This window comes from Serpula lacrymans (genome assembly GCF_000218685.1).
Source record: "Serpula lacrymans var. lacrymans S7.9 unplaced genomic scaffold SERLAscaffold_5, whole genome shotgun sequence".
Classification (NCBI taxonomy): Eukaryota; Fungi; Basidiomycota; class Agaricomycetes; order Boletales; family Serpulaceae; genus Serpula; species Serpula lacrymans.
Window position 1 is genome coordinate 446955 of NW_006763294.1, and position 14833 is coordinate 461787.

Sequence of the window (14833 nt, forward strand, 5' to 3'; positions counted from 1 at the left end):
GTTTGTAAAAGGACATCGAGTGCAAATTCAAAATGCTGTGATGACAATTATTTTAGCCAGTCGCTGCTCCCTCGGACACATGGATGTATTGGGCCTGATGTTGAGAACCTGAAACATTGCGTTGAACAGGGGATTCCTCCATTCGTGGGTATAGACATGCATACAGATAATCTCGACACCTATATTGCTACTATCCAGTCTGATTGCATTTATGGTAATCACTCCACCGTAGGATACTGCACGGGGGTAAGCTTTCACAAACCAGAACACGACGAAAATAAATTTTCTCACCGCACGGAGACGCAACTTATTTTGATTATCCATTCGAATTTCGTTGTTCAGACACCTACATGAGACATCAAAATTCAAGTCACTACGCCAACAGGTAAGGGACTCACTCTCTCAAGTTTCTCTCGTTTAAGGGAATTTGAGATTCTCCAAACATAGCTGAGCGAAGAGTCTCTTTCGGGTTAGTAGCCATATACGATATAGCCCCGTGTGGCAAGAGCAGCGGCGCAGTATATGACCCATCAGTTCCGCCACCCGCCTTGGTTGTGAAATAGAGAATTACGAGCGTAGTATCTTCTTCCTTAGCAACTTCAAATCTTTTTGTTGCGTCTGCGGCAGCGATACGCGTACGCTCGGGAGCCTCGTCCATAGGAACGCGTGATATCTCGGTCACGCACAATAGTACTTGAGCGGTGGGATCCCTTGCTTGACCGGCCATCATCCGGCGCAAGTGAGCTGCTAAATCGGCGACCTGCGTGTCGCATTCTACTTTGACAGCGTAGTGACTGGCATTTAAACGGTTTTGGATAAGATCGAGGGTAAGAATGGAATGGAAATAGAAGTATCTCGTTAAATTGGGAGCAGCGAGAAGGCGCTCTACAAGTTTGAGTGCGATGTCTTTGGCTGGAGCCAAGCCCACAACCTCGCACTCCTTTTTATGTTCTGTGCGCCTGTTTGTCGGTGTTCTAGCGTTGTTTATGAGATCATGGAGGCACACTCAAACTTACCAGTGAGCTTTCTGACACTGAGGTGAGCAATACCTTGCCTGAAAATTAAATAATAAAGGTAAGAGAATAACACTAGCATGGAAATGCTACACGCCTGTTTGCATCTTGAGCAGACCTTAAGCTGCACTCTTGCCACAGTTTTACCGCATTCCTTGAAATTTGAGCATTGCAGAGGGATGATGTTCATATTCTCACGCCTCTCTTCTCGCGACGGCAATGTCGCGGCATATTGTTCCCGAATGGATGGGTCGGTGAACTGCACATAGGTCCTCAGGCTTAAACCAGACTCTGAGTCGGACATCGTTGACTGTGGCTACGTGCAGCGTAAACAAGAACTTCAGCTGATGTTGTACAGTGGAAGTGCGCACTGGGTTCGGGTACGTTCATTGAAAAAAAAACCTCGTTTCGATCGCTATCATGATGTTTGTTTTTCGGATCTGATTCTAATTTGCACCATGCGGAGCAATATTGTGGTTTCTTCAAAGTAGTTGGGAGCACGAAGGTATTCTTGAATGCTCGAGGCTTTGTATTCGACCATTATCGACTGTCATATCAGTAATTGGTCTGACAAGGGAGACTGTTCGACCACATACCCCTCAACTGCGGTTGCAATGGAATACAAATATCACGCTAAGTGTTATCTTTCAATGATTAATTTAATTTAATGATAATATAGTGTATAAACTATTGCCCTTTACCAGTTAAATCGCCTCCTGTCTCGCAAGTGCGCCGAAACTGCTATGCGTAAGTACAATAATAAATATATGCTACACAGTATGGTATGGTATGGTATGGTATAGTATAGTAAGTGGTTGTCAGTCTAAGTGTTCTATTGCTGATTATATCGCTATATTCTTGTATAGTTGATAGTTGAGGGAACGGTCTGCGCGCGGCGCTCAAGGACCCGCCTATCAAGAAGAGGTTATTTTCCGTTAATGAAACGACTCCGCCATTAGGGCTCACCTGGACAATACGATTACCCTGGCTCGTCAAGGTGCGGTAGTAGGCATAGGGGGAATGCGAAGTGTTGTTTCCCTTGTGGGAGATGCATCGCCATAAGCCACAGAGCGTCTCTCCCACCCTGGTTCGGGTCTCAGGAACAACGAATCCAGGCGTGAAGTGGAGGAAGTAGCAGCCTCGGAGCGCTTCTCCCAACCTGGCTCAGGCCTGAGGAATAATGCGTCTAATCGGGTGTTGGTAGGTTCTGCGAAGGCCGGGTCAAAATCAGATTGTCCGTGTACTAAAACATCATATCACGTACCATATGAGATGGTGTGTATCTGAGGTAATGGAGAAGCCATAACCGCAGACGCAGCACAGAAGGAAGCAACAATAAAAGTCAGGACTCGAACCATTGTGTGGTGGGTATGTTTGGTGGGTGGTATTGATATTTCAGAAATCAAGATGACTGGTGACACCGTGCAGATATCAGGGTTTATATATCTGTACGCTGGCGCTCCCGGGGTGCTAGTTCCGTTGGTATCTCGGTCAAAAGTCGAGTCAATGCATTCCATGATTGCAATGAGTACTCAGCCTCCGTTACATGATCCACTTTCAAGTCAACCTGTTCATCATCCAAGCTGTGGTAACTGTGAAATGACTCTTTCAAAATACACCACTGCACTCTGGTGGCCTTCCTTTTCCGGTGAATATCTGTTTCATATGCCTGTAGTCTGTTTATTCACCGTTTCTGGCTAACTTGGGTGAAACCCTTGGCATAACCGTTATCATACCTAGGTGTTTCGATCTGAGTGGCGTCTACAGCTACGGAATGAAAGCGGATCCAGGCTTCCTTTTCCTACGCCTGTGCGCCTGTGATGAACAGTGGAAAGGTCGAGGGGAATACACCCACCGCCGTGACTTGATTGGCGGCTTACAGGTTAAGCCACACAGCGTGCGCCCCATCATCTCCGTCAGTGTATATTAAGGTGCGCATAGGTTGTCGTATCACGTTCTAGACTTCATCATCTCGACGGAAGTGCACGGTATCGCTACCGCAATCTTGATTTCATTTACTACATGCTAGTATTTCCCCGCGCGGGTTCCTACGATGAACTCGAAATGTATCTTCAGGTTGGCAGTAAGGTGTCACCCATCATGCACCATCAGGCAACTACTGTCTTTGACACGGTACCGCCAATAGTTACACCTGGGTCCCCTGAATTTTCATCCAGAGAGGGCCTTGAGCATTGCATGTCAAAGTGCTTGTCGGTACCGGTACAGCCACTCCGTGGCTGTGCACCATCCCCACACGGCATTTCGAATGCATCGAAAGATTTTTATCGTGATCAGATCTCAACGCAAGCGAGAATTGGAGCCTCGATATCGGCCTCTGGGTTTCCGACGCTGAGCGTGATGTGCTTGACTGCCACAGATGAGCTCTCTCACCATGTCTCTGTTCCAGTTGTTCCTTCTCGTGGTTCGGGCTTCTTTAGCACAGGCAAATCATGGCGCATTTCACCGAGCGTCTCGATATGATGAGGTGCTGTACAGTGCTTCTATATCAAATTCAAATTCTTTCCTTCGTACATACACACCTATTTTATAACCGTTTCGTCAGTGGGTAATCATCCTTGCATGATGTAAAGCTGAATTGCAAACAGTCTCTCAGGTTTCCTCGAGCTCAGACCAGTTCAACAGACCAGTTCAACCACTTGAGTCAAATTTCAAATATCCTTCTACAAATATCCGCAAGCTGTTACATGGAATACGTAGTATCGGTAGCGAAGCCATCAGCTGTAACTTATTAGTAACGGAGATGTGGAGATACCACTGATGTGTGTGATTGAAGTCAACTGGGCTAGTACTAGTGTTCCAGTTGTTTCATGGCCATGGCAGTGACTTTTGAGTTCAAACCCGGTCCATACCAGCCACGTGATGGGACCTCTCCATCTCTTGATCCTTGCTATCCATCTACCATCTGTTTAGTTATTTTATCCGTCGTTCGTTAACCAGCCCATATCATCCTAAAAAGGTTCTCAGTAAGGTTTCATCAAAGACGACTCTAGCTTTGGAAGGCTACAATCCAAGAGATTCCAACCTAAGATCCGACATACCATTTATCAACAAAGCATTGTCGCTAGATGTCACATCAGCCTCCTGGGCTCAGTTGGCTGGCTCCGATTCAAGTGGCGGTGGTGTTAGCCATACCGAATCCTCTCGCACACCGTCGACTTGGGGACTCAAAAACGATGCGTCTTCGCGAATATACTCTGATACCGCTCGCACTTGGGGACCCAAATATGATGCGTCTTCGCGAGTAGACTCTGATACCGCTGGAGATTCAGTGGAGAATAACAAATAAACAAAAAACATCAGAAAATCTAGCACACGCTCGCAGTATTTGACGATAACTCACCTCTATCGAATGTGGGGATAGGTTTCGCGGAGACTCCACAGGTCAAGAAAAAGAGGGTGACGATGAGGATGGAGACACGAGCCATAGTTCGAATTTTTGTGAGTAGGGGAATTTTTTGCTTTCCAAAATCTCTTGTGGTCTGTGATTCCTCAGTGATAGATTATATAGGTTTGAGCAAAGAACGATATATGGATAAAGGATCGGAGTTATCATGCCGTTTGCTATAATGACATATATGAGCTGTGCATGCGAAGTCATTAAATGTCAATGTTATCCCGAATCAGGCATTGCATCGCCCTACAAACTCCCTCAAGCCTTCTTCTCCAAAAACATCAAGCTGCAACAAGCACTGCCTTTCACTTTTTCGCCTGCGTAACTGCGATGGCACGGGTGTAGTAGTGTTACAGTTCGCATATTTTATTCTCCACACCCAACGATCTCATCACGGATTGACCAGCACAGGTGCACACCACTCATGGATAAACACTATATCCTTAGTAGTTTGACTCGGCCCAAGTGCTCATAGTCCAAGTTGTGCTAAACTGGTGAGAGTTCATCAGTTCAGCACTACTTGAACAGCCTCCTTACTAGACTTTTTTTGTCGTAGTACGGGTGAGTTACCATTCTCTCCATGCATCTAGTTCTCTCCGCCCGCCTTCATTGATACGATGCAGTTCACAGGTATGAATCGTCATCGCTGGCAAAATTTCGACGGAAAAACGCAATATTTTACTCCAGTATAACTTGGACAGCTTCCTAATCTCACTTGTCTTCGATTATGGCCCGCATGCTGTAGCTTTCACTTCCATCAAAGAATTCATGAACATGCCGCATCATTCAACAACAAGTTTGATTGAAGACCATGATGCATGATGGAGGGAAAGCACTCGAGTCGCCTTATTAGGAAGCCCGTTTGGTTCTGTGGCTCACTATACAGATCACTAGTAAGCTGTCCTTTTTACTCCAATAAGCCTAATCACAGCCTATCTGCCTTATCGATTCTAGATATGGATGTGCAGAAGCTTCAAGTTTTCTATTACAATCTCCTAAAGCCATCAGGTTGCTATGTGCTACTATAATAGGGCTGGAATTCGGATTATCTGGACTTCGAACGTGAACAAGTCTATGAATACCCACGCGGACTACGCGGACACTGTTGTCCAAACTCTGGGTCGCCTCTATGATTAGGTCAAGTATGCTCGATACATCCCCTCACGGATACTTATTGGTGCATCGTGCATCCTGAACGGAGTCTCAGTATCGTAATGGGTCACGTATGGTACAGAGACCTTGTGCTCGGTGCTAATCCGGGCCCCCATCCCTCCGACGTGGACAACGGTCCGGGATGGCATTTGTTCCAGTGGACTGCGTGAATTGATATCGCTTGCTATTCCGTATTGATCTGATTCATTTAGCCATTAACTTGCTATATACTTCAGGAATGGCTTCAGTTAGAACTAACGTGGGTATCTGAACTTGTCCATGGGTGGGTAGGCCTATGAAAGACTCTGCGAAGAATTCTTTTTGCAGTGCCATCCGAGTTCGCATCATAATGTCATAAAAAGGTGATGCCAATGCGGCAATCAGCTGGACTCTTGTAGGACCAGTTCGTCTGGTGCGAGCTTCTCGTGATACGCCCATCGGGCCTGTCACTGGTATGGGCGGGCGCGGGTATGATGCGAGACTGCAGTATTTTCACTAGTGTTTTCACTAGTGGGGATATCTACGTGAGTTGCTATCATTCGTTATTCTACATTGACATGAATAATCGCACAGGTCTGTCCGAGTCAACAAGAAATCTCCGAGGACTTTGTGGAACTGGTTTCTCATAATCATTTGTAGCTTTTACTACCATCTATGCTATTATTACGCTCATTCATCAGCTCAGATGTTGCACAGTCTCCAGACAGGGGTCCGAGCGTGGAAGCATCATCCAAGGCATCACCCAGTGGTATATGGATGGGCAAGAAGAGATATATACCTACTGTAATCCCACGAAGACTCGGAACCTTTGTGCGCCAGCTACTACAGCTCAGGTTAAGGAATCTTGAAGATGTTTAATATCCATTGTCTTATAAGTAAGAAAAGCAATGAGGATGGACGTATCAGCTGGGAAGGTCGCGATGGAATGACGATCCACAAAGGGCCTGGCAGAAAGAGCCTAATGATCAGCATATAATATACAGGATAGCCCTCTATATCCAGGCGTTGGCATCTGTACGGATCGTTGCCCAGACATAAAGACATAGTGGATGTTAGATAACTAAAATGGGTATTTTGGGCGTGGCAGTTTTTATTGAACATAGTACTGCGAATGCGTTATGAGGTCCTGGGTGTTTGCTGATAGTGTCACAGTGGCATTGTCAGTCGTGCAATAAGTAAGTACCAAGTTTCCTCAAACATAAGCAAAATTTGACGTCATACACTTAAAGTAGGGAAACATTATACGGTGTGTATTGCTAGTCTCTATGAGCGCTGCACGACTGGCAGTCTAGCCCTACATATTCGTCCATGCTTGAGCCTGCTGCTCTGTTATATCATCGGGGAACACCGATTTTACGATGGTAATAGTATGGATACTCCTCACCGTGATCGGCGCTCGGTCTACAAGTTATATATATAATCCTTTGCTGCAAGCAACATTTATCATCGACTAGTTTCGCACCCACAATGACCCAGCCCATCATACCTTCATCATTCTGCGCTACATTTAAGGACAGCTGCAAACATGGAGGAACCCCACAGAGTTAAGATGTCGTTATTATCTGCCTCCTTTCGTTCTGGTTTACAGACGTCTCAGGTTTGCACTACCTTCTCGTCAGTTATATATTTGACTTACATGCCATATTTTGCAGTATTTCACTGGTGAGTATTCTGCTCATCTGCAAGGAACTTTGTTATCATATCATTTTCTCTAACAGTCTCGGCACTGGCGCTTTGGGTAAAAGAGTACATCGTATGTGTATGCTTATAACTGACTTAGCGCATACTTAGGTATTTGATTATTGTATCACACTTCAAACCGAGGTAATTTTGCGATTTTCCTTTCCTGTTACTCATTCAGAGTCGGAAAGCCACAGGTCTTCTGGGTTTGGGGCAAGAAGTGGGATTTGACTCGCATTATGTTTGCGATATCACGTTATTTGACATTTGTATGTGTGGTCTTGATCACGTATAGTGAGTGACGTTTCTGGTCTCTAATTCTGCTCTTATTTTTCTATTGAATATAAAGGTGCTCTACAAACTGGGTCGGGTGGAGTTAGTATCATTTTATGTTTATATTTCGTACATGGGATATTAAGAATACCACTGTGTAGTGCCAAACATTTCAAGATTTTTTGACTGGTATGTATACTTTGACCTTGAAGCTGTACGATATATTGACATCGACAATCAAGCCATCTATATAATCATCATTTTATCCACAGAAGGTTATCATTTTCTATTCTTTCACACTCGGTCTAACTCTTATAACACAGGGCTTCTTGTTATGCGAACTTATGCATTTTGGAAAGGGAGTAAGAAATTCCTGATAGTGGTGGTATTGTTTGGTATTGTATGCATTTTTGAAACATAATTCACATTGAGATTGCTGAACAGTAGGTTTCCTAGCTTATGATTGCAGTCGGATCTGTAATATCATCTGAAGTGAACATGGCTTACTGTAGGTTATAATTGGTCTTTTATCAGCTTCAATAACTGATTCCGAGTATTGCTAAGCAAACTCAGGATCATGCTCATTTATCAATGGTAGGTCAATTGCGCTTGATTATGTGTTTTTGATAGTTTTTGAGATAGGTGGGTTTTGCATTGTATTAAACTAGTTTCGGGCTTACACTTCACATTAGTCTTGTTATGTTTGACTGTTTTTCAGAGATATAAAACCTATCGTTTTGCTAGGGCTGATGTGATTAATACACTATATCAGGACGGCTTATTGTATATCAGCTCTGTCATCTGTGCGTTCATTGTCCCTTATCATGTTGTCTCAACATTCAAGGTTGATAATCTACAGTGCTCACCCTAGTTAATTTGATTGTCAATCTCTCTGTTGCTGTGAGTCCCATCAGAGACAAATGTTAGCAAGGCTTTTAACTTGCCTGGCTTAGATCCAATATTCCGAATCTCTTGCTGGGTGAGTTCATTTCATGTTCAGAACATAATTATTGGTTATCTCATTTTCCTGGCAGTTTGCAGGTTGTCCTGCAAAGCATATTGGCATCTCGCATCTTATTTAATCTTCGTGAAAGTGATGCACATATGCATTCTGATGCATTACCTCTGTCTATTCTATCTTCGGGGAATGATTGGTGTGTGGCTAGAGGAGAGTTGTTGTCACCACCTGTAGAGGAAAGCAGCGAAAGACTGGCAGATATCACAACTTGAGTTAGCGCAAGGTTGTTTTGGAATGTTAAGGCTATATACAAGATATTATACACTCTGGGTTTGCCTTAGAATCTTTTTACAAGTGAAGTAAACTAAGTACAGTAACTACGATAGCACTTAACCAAATTCAATCTTATATTTAACCTTAATTTGGCTGAAATGATCACTGGAAACATGCATCAGTAAACCTCAGAGTTTCTTGGATTGAATTAGCTGCCTTAATGATCTCACCAAGGTGAATTAAGAAGCATAAGGAGAATAAGCTGAGGTAAAGTCAGGATTTTCAGCCCCAAGTCTAGCTCAAGCGGCAGCAGAAAGTCAAAGTCCTTTGAAGAGTGGACAAGCTTCACAAGCATTGGTGAAAATGTTAAAGTACAATTAAGACAAGATTGCTGGATATTTGGTCCCTCAGGGTGCGGGAACAGGCACGGGAGAAGGATTCCTTTGGCAAACGAATGCCGTAATAATGTAAATACATGCTTCTTATATAACAAACATATGTAAATATCATGTGAAAGACAATGATAGCCACAAAAGGCCGGTTGTAATCACAGAGTAAATCTTCAGGCGAAGCCCCGAAGTTTGCTTACATAATATAATTTCTACAAAGATAGCAAGCAGCTATCATGATATAAAGATAAAACCAAGAACTTGAAGAAAGTTGAACTGTAAAATGAAGCTATGAAGTCTCAAGTACTAAGCTTGAAAGAGTGGTGATGAATGTATCTATTAACATAATAGGAATCAAAAGCATCAAGAGAATTTGGGAATAATACATCTTTTGGCAAGAAATATCCACCATATACTGGAATGTAATGAGCTCCTCGCAACGCACAGTCAACATGTATCACTTCAATTGCTGGTGAGTGTTACAATCTCTATTGGACATTTAAGGACTGCTCATTTCTTTTTACTCATCGGTTATACCATCGGACCGATGACTCATTTCCTTCACGTACACTTCCGTTCCTCTCGCATTTGCAGTACCTATTATAGTACTTAGTCCTCAACGGACGGACCTGCCCTAGATAGGACCTAACTCCTATCACCGATTCCTCTCCATTATAAATACCATGTAATAGCAGTAGTATTCTCTAATACGATTCTACGCAGTTTACGCTTACAAAGCTAGACTCCTAAGATCAGACTTCTACTCAGAAGAAGACCAACTTCCATTGGAAAACCTCCACTCAGAACTATGTTCTCGAACTTGTCTTCGGATAAGTCTCTTTACAAACCTCGATGAACCCTCAGACTTTGTTAAGCACTTCGTGTGTAACAGTGAGTTGTTCTTGTTGGTGCCTGGCCAAACCATCCACATACCGGTCAAGTCATCTGGGTGATCATTTATGTGCAAGAACCAATGAATAAGAGCACATGGATAGTGTACTCCATTAAATGTAAATGAGAAAAACGCAGGACTCGAACAACATCAAGCCCTTGCATCCCAATAACTTCAGGATCACGCTCAACAGATACACATGTTATGATATACAATTTTTGGACCTTTAAATTTCATTCTCCACTTTAATTTTCTTTCATAGTTTTTACACACTGTGCTATGCGGCACTTTCCATTTTGTTCAAACTCCTCTTTCTCACGCTACACTGCCTTTTCTTTATTCTTAGCTACAAGTCTCTCACGCAGTGGAGCTGGTCAAACAGGCTGTGCCCTATGACATCATCAGCCACTGCCTTCATCAACTGTATAGTACACATGTACAAATAGTCTGTATTAGTATAAATACCCTAATAGATCAAGGAAACTCCTCAGCGAGTCCTCTTGTTTGTGAGGCAACATTAAACTATAACAAAAACAATACCCGTCTCCGACTGCACTTGCAGCAAGTAAGAGGTACAATGAGCTTGAGGTTGACAGATGCTAGAAAATATAGCAAGTAGAGGACTTGGGAGTAAACTCAAGGGTTTCTGGTGAGGAGTAAAGCAGATAATTCAAGTAATAGAAAGCTAAAGAACAATACATGAATATGTAGGGTTTTTATAGCTAATTGTCTATCTCTCAGACCGGAAGTAGAATAGAAGAAAAGTGGTCTGAGGATGAAATTATCCAATAAGAAAAAGAATAACTATCATACTATTTCAGGGATTAATCAGTAGGTTTGAGAATGTACTAATAATAAGTATTGTCACACATGTTCAGGAACCGCATCCTCATGATGAGGTATGATCCTGACTAAAGTGTCTATTAATATCTCCAGGCACTGATGGGGCTTGGAGCTGGTTGGCAAGATGCCTACTACCAGTCCCTACCCATTGTGCTGGCTGGCTGGGAGTGATACCCAGTCTCTGATCTGTGATATAAAGTGGTAACAGTGGTTAAGAAAGCCTGTGAGGGCTATGAGAAGTAAGATGGCAAATGATACCTCTAGCCCTAGAGCCAGAGGTGTAATTGGAAAAGCGTTCGAGAACCAAGACATAGAGAAGATAAAAAAATAATAAAATGGTCCTTACAGGTTAAGGGGTTATTGTTTGGGAATATCCCGTAAAGGGTGCGCTCCTAGCGACGGCCCTGTAGTGCTCTGGGAGAAGAGACAATTACTTGATACACGGCCCCCATTGTTAAGGGGAGTACTTAGCCCAGCAGCTGGTGTGGAACCACTGTTGATTAGAAATTATATACAAAACTTCTTCTTCGAATACCTCTGACCAGGCCGGGCACTTGCCTCCACCAGTTGGAGAAGGGTTGACAGCTTAACAACCGGACCACCCCCTGACAACCATTCACACCAGGGTTTATTATGAATACCTTTTATATACATTTTCAAATACTATAGTGTGGGTAGTCGGAGATTGAGATCCGATACTCAGCTGGAAAGAGGTAGATCCGCAGATAGCAAGCAGGGACCCTCAGTTACATTTTTTTTTACTTTACCCAGAGAACAAATCAACATGTCATCGCAAAACCAACCCGATGTCAACACTCTGTTGCACAACATGCGTGCACAGATTTTGGCGTTGACAATGCAACTCGCCAAGCTTCAGGAAAACCCCCCTGCGGCAGCCCCCGCGGCCGAGAAAAAGTTTAATAAGAAAGTTGAAGTCGTTGCTGACCCCGGCACCTTCGAAGGAGACAGGGCACAATTCGCCAAATGGTGGATCAAGCTCCAAATTTGGGTCAAGGCAAACTGGGATGCGTTTGCTGATGACTTTGAGGTAGCAACTGCGGTGCTATCTCAACTAAAGGGACCTGTGGCGGGTCAATACGCCCAAGTTAGATTACAGGAGTGCTACACCGCGGGTGTGTGGCCTGCCTGGGATGATCTCAAAGTGGAGATCAAAAAATACTTCAAACCACAGGCTGAGCGTGACTGGGCATGTCAGCAAATCTGTTCCTTCAAACAAGGAAATATGAGGATGGACAATTATGTTACCCGGTTCCTAGCCCTTTCCATCCAAGGAGGGCTTGGTAATGAATATGCAGTAGAACTGCTGGAATGCAATGTGAACCCCCGCATTGCAGAACAGATCTACCTGCAGGATACACAAAACGAGAACTTGGCCCTAGCGGCTGAGGAAGTACGACAAGTTGGTAGGGCCATGGAGCTCTACACTATGCACCAAGGTGGCAGGACCACCACCAAAAATAACTTTTCCCAGAGGAGCCCTGGGTCATCAAACCAAAACAAAAATCATTCTCACGGGTTCAAGCCGTTCAGGCTGCAACCAGGGCAGGGAGCCCCTATGGATATCGGTGCGGTCCAAGGCGGACAGATGCGCAGATTCAAAGGGAACTGCTACAATTGCAGCCAAGAAGGATATATGTCCCGAGATTGCAGAAATAGGGTGCAGGCTGCCCAACAAAAAAATAACCAAGGGCGCCAGGCGCGCCCCGAGAAGCCGGACAATCAGCTCAATACTCTGGCTGGTCGTTCTTACGACGAGATCCAGGCCTTCTTTTACAACCAGCAGGTCGCTGAGATGAAGGCTCAGGGAAAAGAATTCGGAGCGTAGGTCACTTGGGTGCCTTTGCTCCCCGTAACAATAAAGTAAACCACAACAAGGTGGCCCCTGCTCCGGGGTGTTGCACGAGCAATAACGGAAGGAAGGGGGTGGCTCCCCAATTTGTAAATAGATTTTTGAATTTATTATCTGAAGTATGTACTTTTATGCGATGCTGTGACTGTGGATTTGTCTTGGACCCTCCTGATGATATAGCTGCTTTGAGCGCTGATTCAGTGGGACAAGATGATGAAGGAGTTAACACTGAAAATACTTATAATACCACCACTGTACCAGCATCTCCTTTGGAGTGTGGCCCTGGCGAGACAAACACTAGGGTGCTTGATTCTGGTAAAAATAAAAATAAAAATATAGAAAATCCTAAAGTAGAAAAACATGTTTCTTTTGATAATTCTTCTTCTTTGGAGCCACTTCCCACAGAAATCCCAAGGTGTGTGTTGATGCGCACATATTTATTCCAAAAGGAGATCCGTTTAGACGTTGGTGTGGAAAACCTTGCCCGGGGCATAGTACACCCAACCAACGCACTGCTTGATTCAGGCGCTAACAGAATCTTCATAGATCAGGTCTGGGTGGAGCAAATTGGACTCCCCCTTGTAAAATTAGATGTATCTATTCCCGTCTATAACGTTGATGGTACGCTTAATGTGGGTGGCTGTATCATGCACAAATGTTCCTTTGTTGTCGAGTACCAAGGACACAGAGAATGAGTCACTGCTGAAGCTACCCAACTAGGGAAGATTAATTTAATCTTAGGCTGGACCTGGCTATTTAAACACAATCCTGAGATTGACTGGCAGACAGGGGTTGTCACATTGTCACATTGTCCTCAGGAGTGTGATGGCTTGGGTAAGCCGAGTCATGTCCGTCAAACTGAGCTTGATGAAAGGATAAACGCTGGTCACGTTTATGCCAAGCTTAGATTTTTAGATAAGATTGACGATGACGATGACGAGGTAAAACCCGAGGAAGAGATTAAGAGGCTGGTACCTCCCGAGTACCATGACTTCTGGAAAGCCTTTTCAAAACATAAATCAGAGTGCTTCCCAGAGGCTAAGCCTTGGGACCATGCTATAGATTTGAAGGACACGTTCAAACCTAGAAAGGGACACATGATTCTTCTCTCTGCTCCAGACAGAGATGAGGTTTCTAGTTGAATAGATGAACAGCTTACTAAGGGTTACATCAGACCTTCCAAAAGCCCTGTGACGTCCCTGGTGTTCTTCATTCCTAAAAAGGATGGTAAGAAGCGTATGATTATGGACTATTGTTACTTGAATGAGTACACGATTAAAAATGCATATCCGCTGCCTTTGATCAGTCAGCTAGTAGACAAACTGGCTGGCGCCAAGGTCTTAACAAAGATGGATCTTAGATGGGGGTACAATAATGTACGTATCAAAGAAAAAAATGCTTGGAAGGCCGCGTTTACGTGCCGCCGAGGATCCTTCAAGCCCCTCGTTATGTTCTTTGGGTTGACCAATTCACCGGCAAACTTCCAGAGCATGATGAATGAGATCTTTGCGGATATGGAAAACTGTGTCATCATTTACATTGACAATTTGTAAAAAATTACAAAGTTGGACAATGAGGCTAAGCATGACAGGATTGTGCAAGAAGTCCTTTGACGCTTGCAGGAACGGGACCTATTTGTCAAACCTGAAAAATGTAATTTTAAAGTGAAGGAAGTAGACTTCCTTGGTATGATCATAGCCCAGAACGGAATCGGGATGGATCCTGAGAAAGTCCAAGCTATATTGGATTAGCCAGAACCTACTCGCATCAAAGGAGTTAGGGCCTTCCTTGGCTTAGGTAATTTCTACCGAAGGTTTATTGAAAACTTTGCAAAAATCACGAGACCGTTGAACAATCTCACTGAAAAGAACATGGTTTGGCATTGGGGCGCCAAGGAACAAGAAGCTTTTGATAAGCTTAAACAGGCATTTACAACAGCGCCCATATGAGCATTTCCAGAATTAGACAAAGAGTTCCGGCTAGAAACCGACTCTTCTGATTTTGCTACTGTGGCTGTTTTGTCAATCAAATGCCCTGACGATCTTTGGAGGCCTTGTGCTTATTTATCACATAGTTTG

The 14833-nt window shown here is 43.9% G+C and overlaps 5 protein-coding genes across 5 annotated transcripts; 2 read left to right on the forward strand and 3 right to left on the reverse strand.

Moving 5' to 3' along the window:
* Positions 1 to 10: 10 nt before the first annotated feature.
* On the reverse strand, positions 11 to 1209 carry SERLADRAFT_463000 (uncharacterized protein; the record flags this gene model as incomplete). Its single annotated transcript, XM_007316311.1, has 6 exons — positions 11 to 108; positions 165 to 346; positions 399 to 561; positions 582 to 959; positions 1017 to 1054; positions 1111 to 1209. 4 exons carry the CDS (start codon positions 1201 to 1203, stop codon positions 531 to 533), a joined length of 540 nt encoding a protein of 179 aa, XP_007316373.1.
* A 462-nt stretch (positions 1210 to 1671) lies between these two features.
* SERLADRAFT_463002 (uncharacterized protein) lies at positions 1672 to 2426 on the reverse strand (the record flags this gene model as incomplete). The annotated part of the gene is made up of 3 exons (XM_007316312.1): positions 1672 to 1924; positions 1980 to 2220; positions 2278 to 2426. The coding sequence occupies 2 exons, from the start codon at positions 2369 to 2371 to the stop codon at positions 2006 to 2008; spliced, it is 309 nt and encodes a 102-aa protein (XP_007316374.1).
* Positions 2427 to 3655: 1229 nt separating this feature from the next.
* SERLADRAFT_463003 (uncharacterized protein) lies at positions 3656 to 4508 on the reverse strand (the record flags this gene model as incomplete). Its single annotated transcript, XM_007316313.1, is given in 4 exon segments — positions 3656 to 3982; positions 4073 to 4291; positions 4375 to 4448; positions 4468 to 4508. Coding segments are annotated over 3 exon segments (285 nt in total), but the record flags the coding sequence as incomplete, so codon positions are not given.
* A 77-nt stretch (positions 4509 to 4585) lies between these two features.
* On the forward strand, positions 4586 to 4750 carry SERLADRAFT_367802 (uncharacterized protein; the record flags this gene model as incomplete). Its single annotated transcript, XM_007316314.1, has 1 exon — positions 4586 to 4750. One exon carries the CDS (start codon positions 4586 to 4588, stop codon positions 4748 to 4750), a length of 165 nt encoding a protein of 54 aa, XP_007316376.1.
* Positions 4751 to 11669: 6919 nt separating this feature from the next.
* On the forward strand, positions 11670 to 12731 carry SERLADRAFT_436035 (uncharacterized protein; the record flags this gene model as incomplete). Its single annotated transcript, XM_007316315.1, has 1 exon — positions 11670 to 12731. The coding sequence occupies one exon, from the start codon at positions 11670 to 11672 to the stop codon at positions 12729 to 12731; it is 1062 nt and encodes a 353-aa protein (XP_007316377.1).
* Positions 12732 to 14833: the final 2102 nt, after the last annotated feature.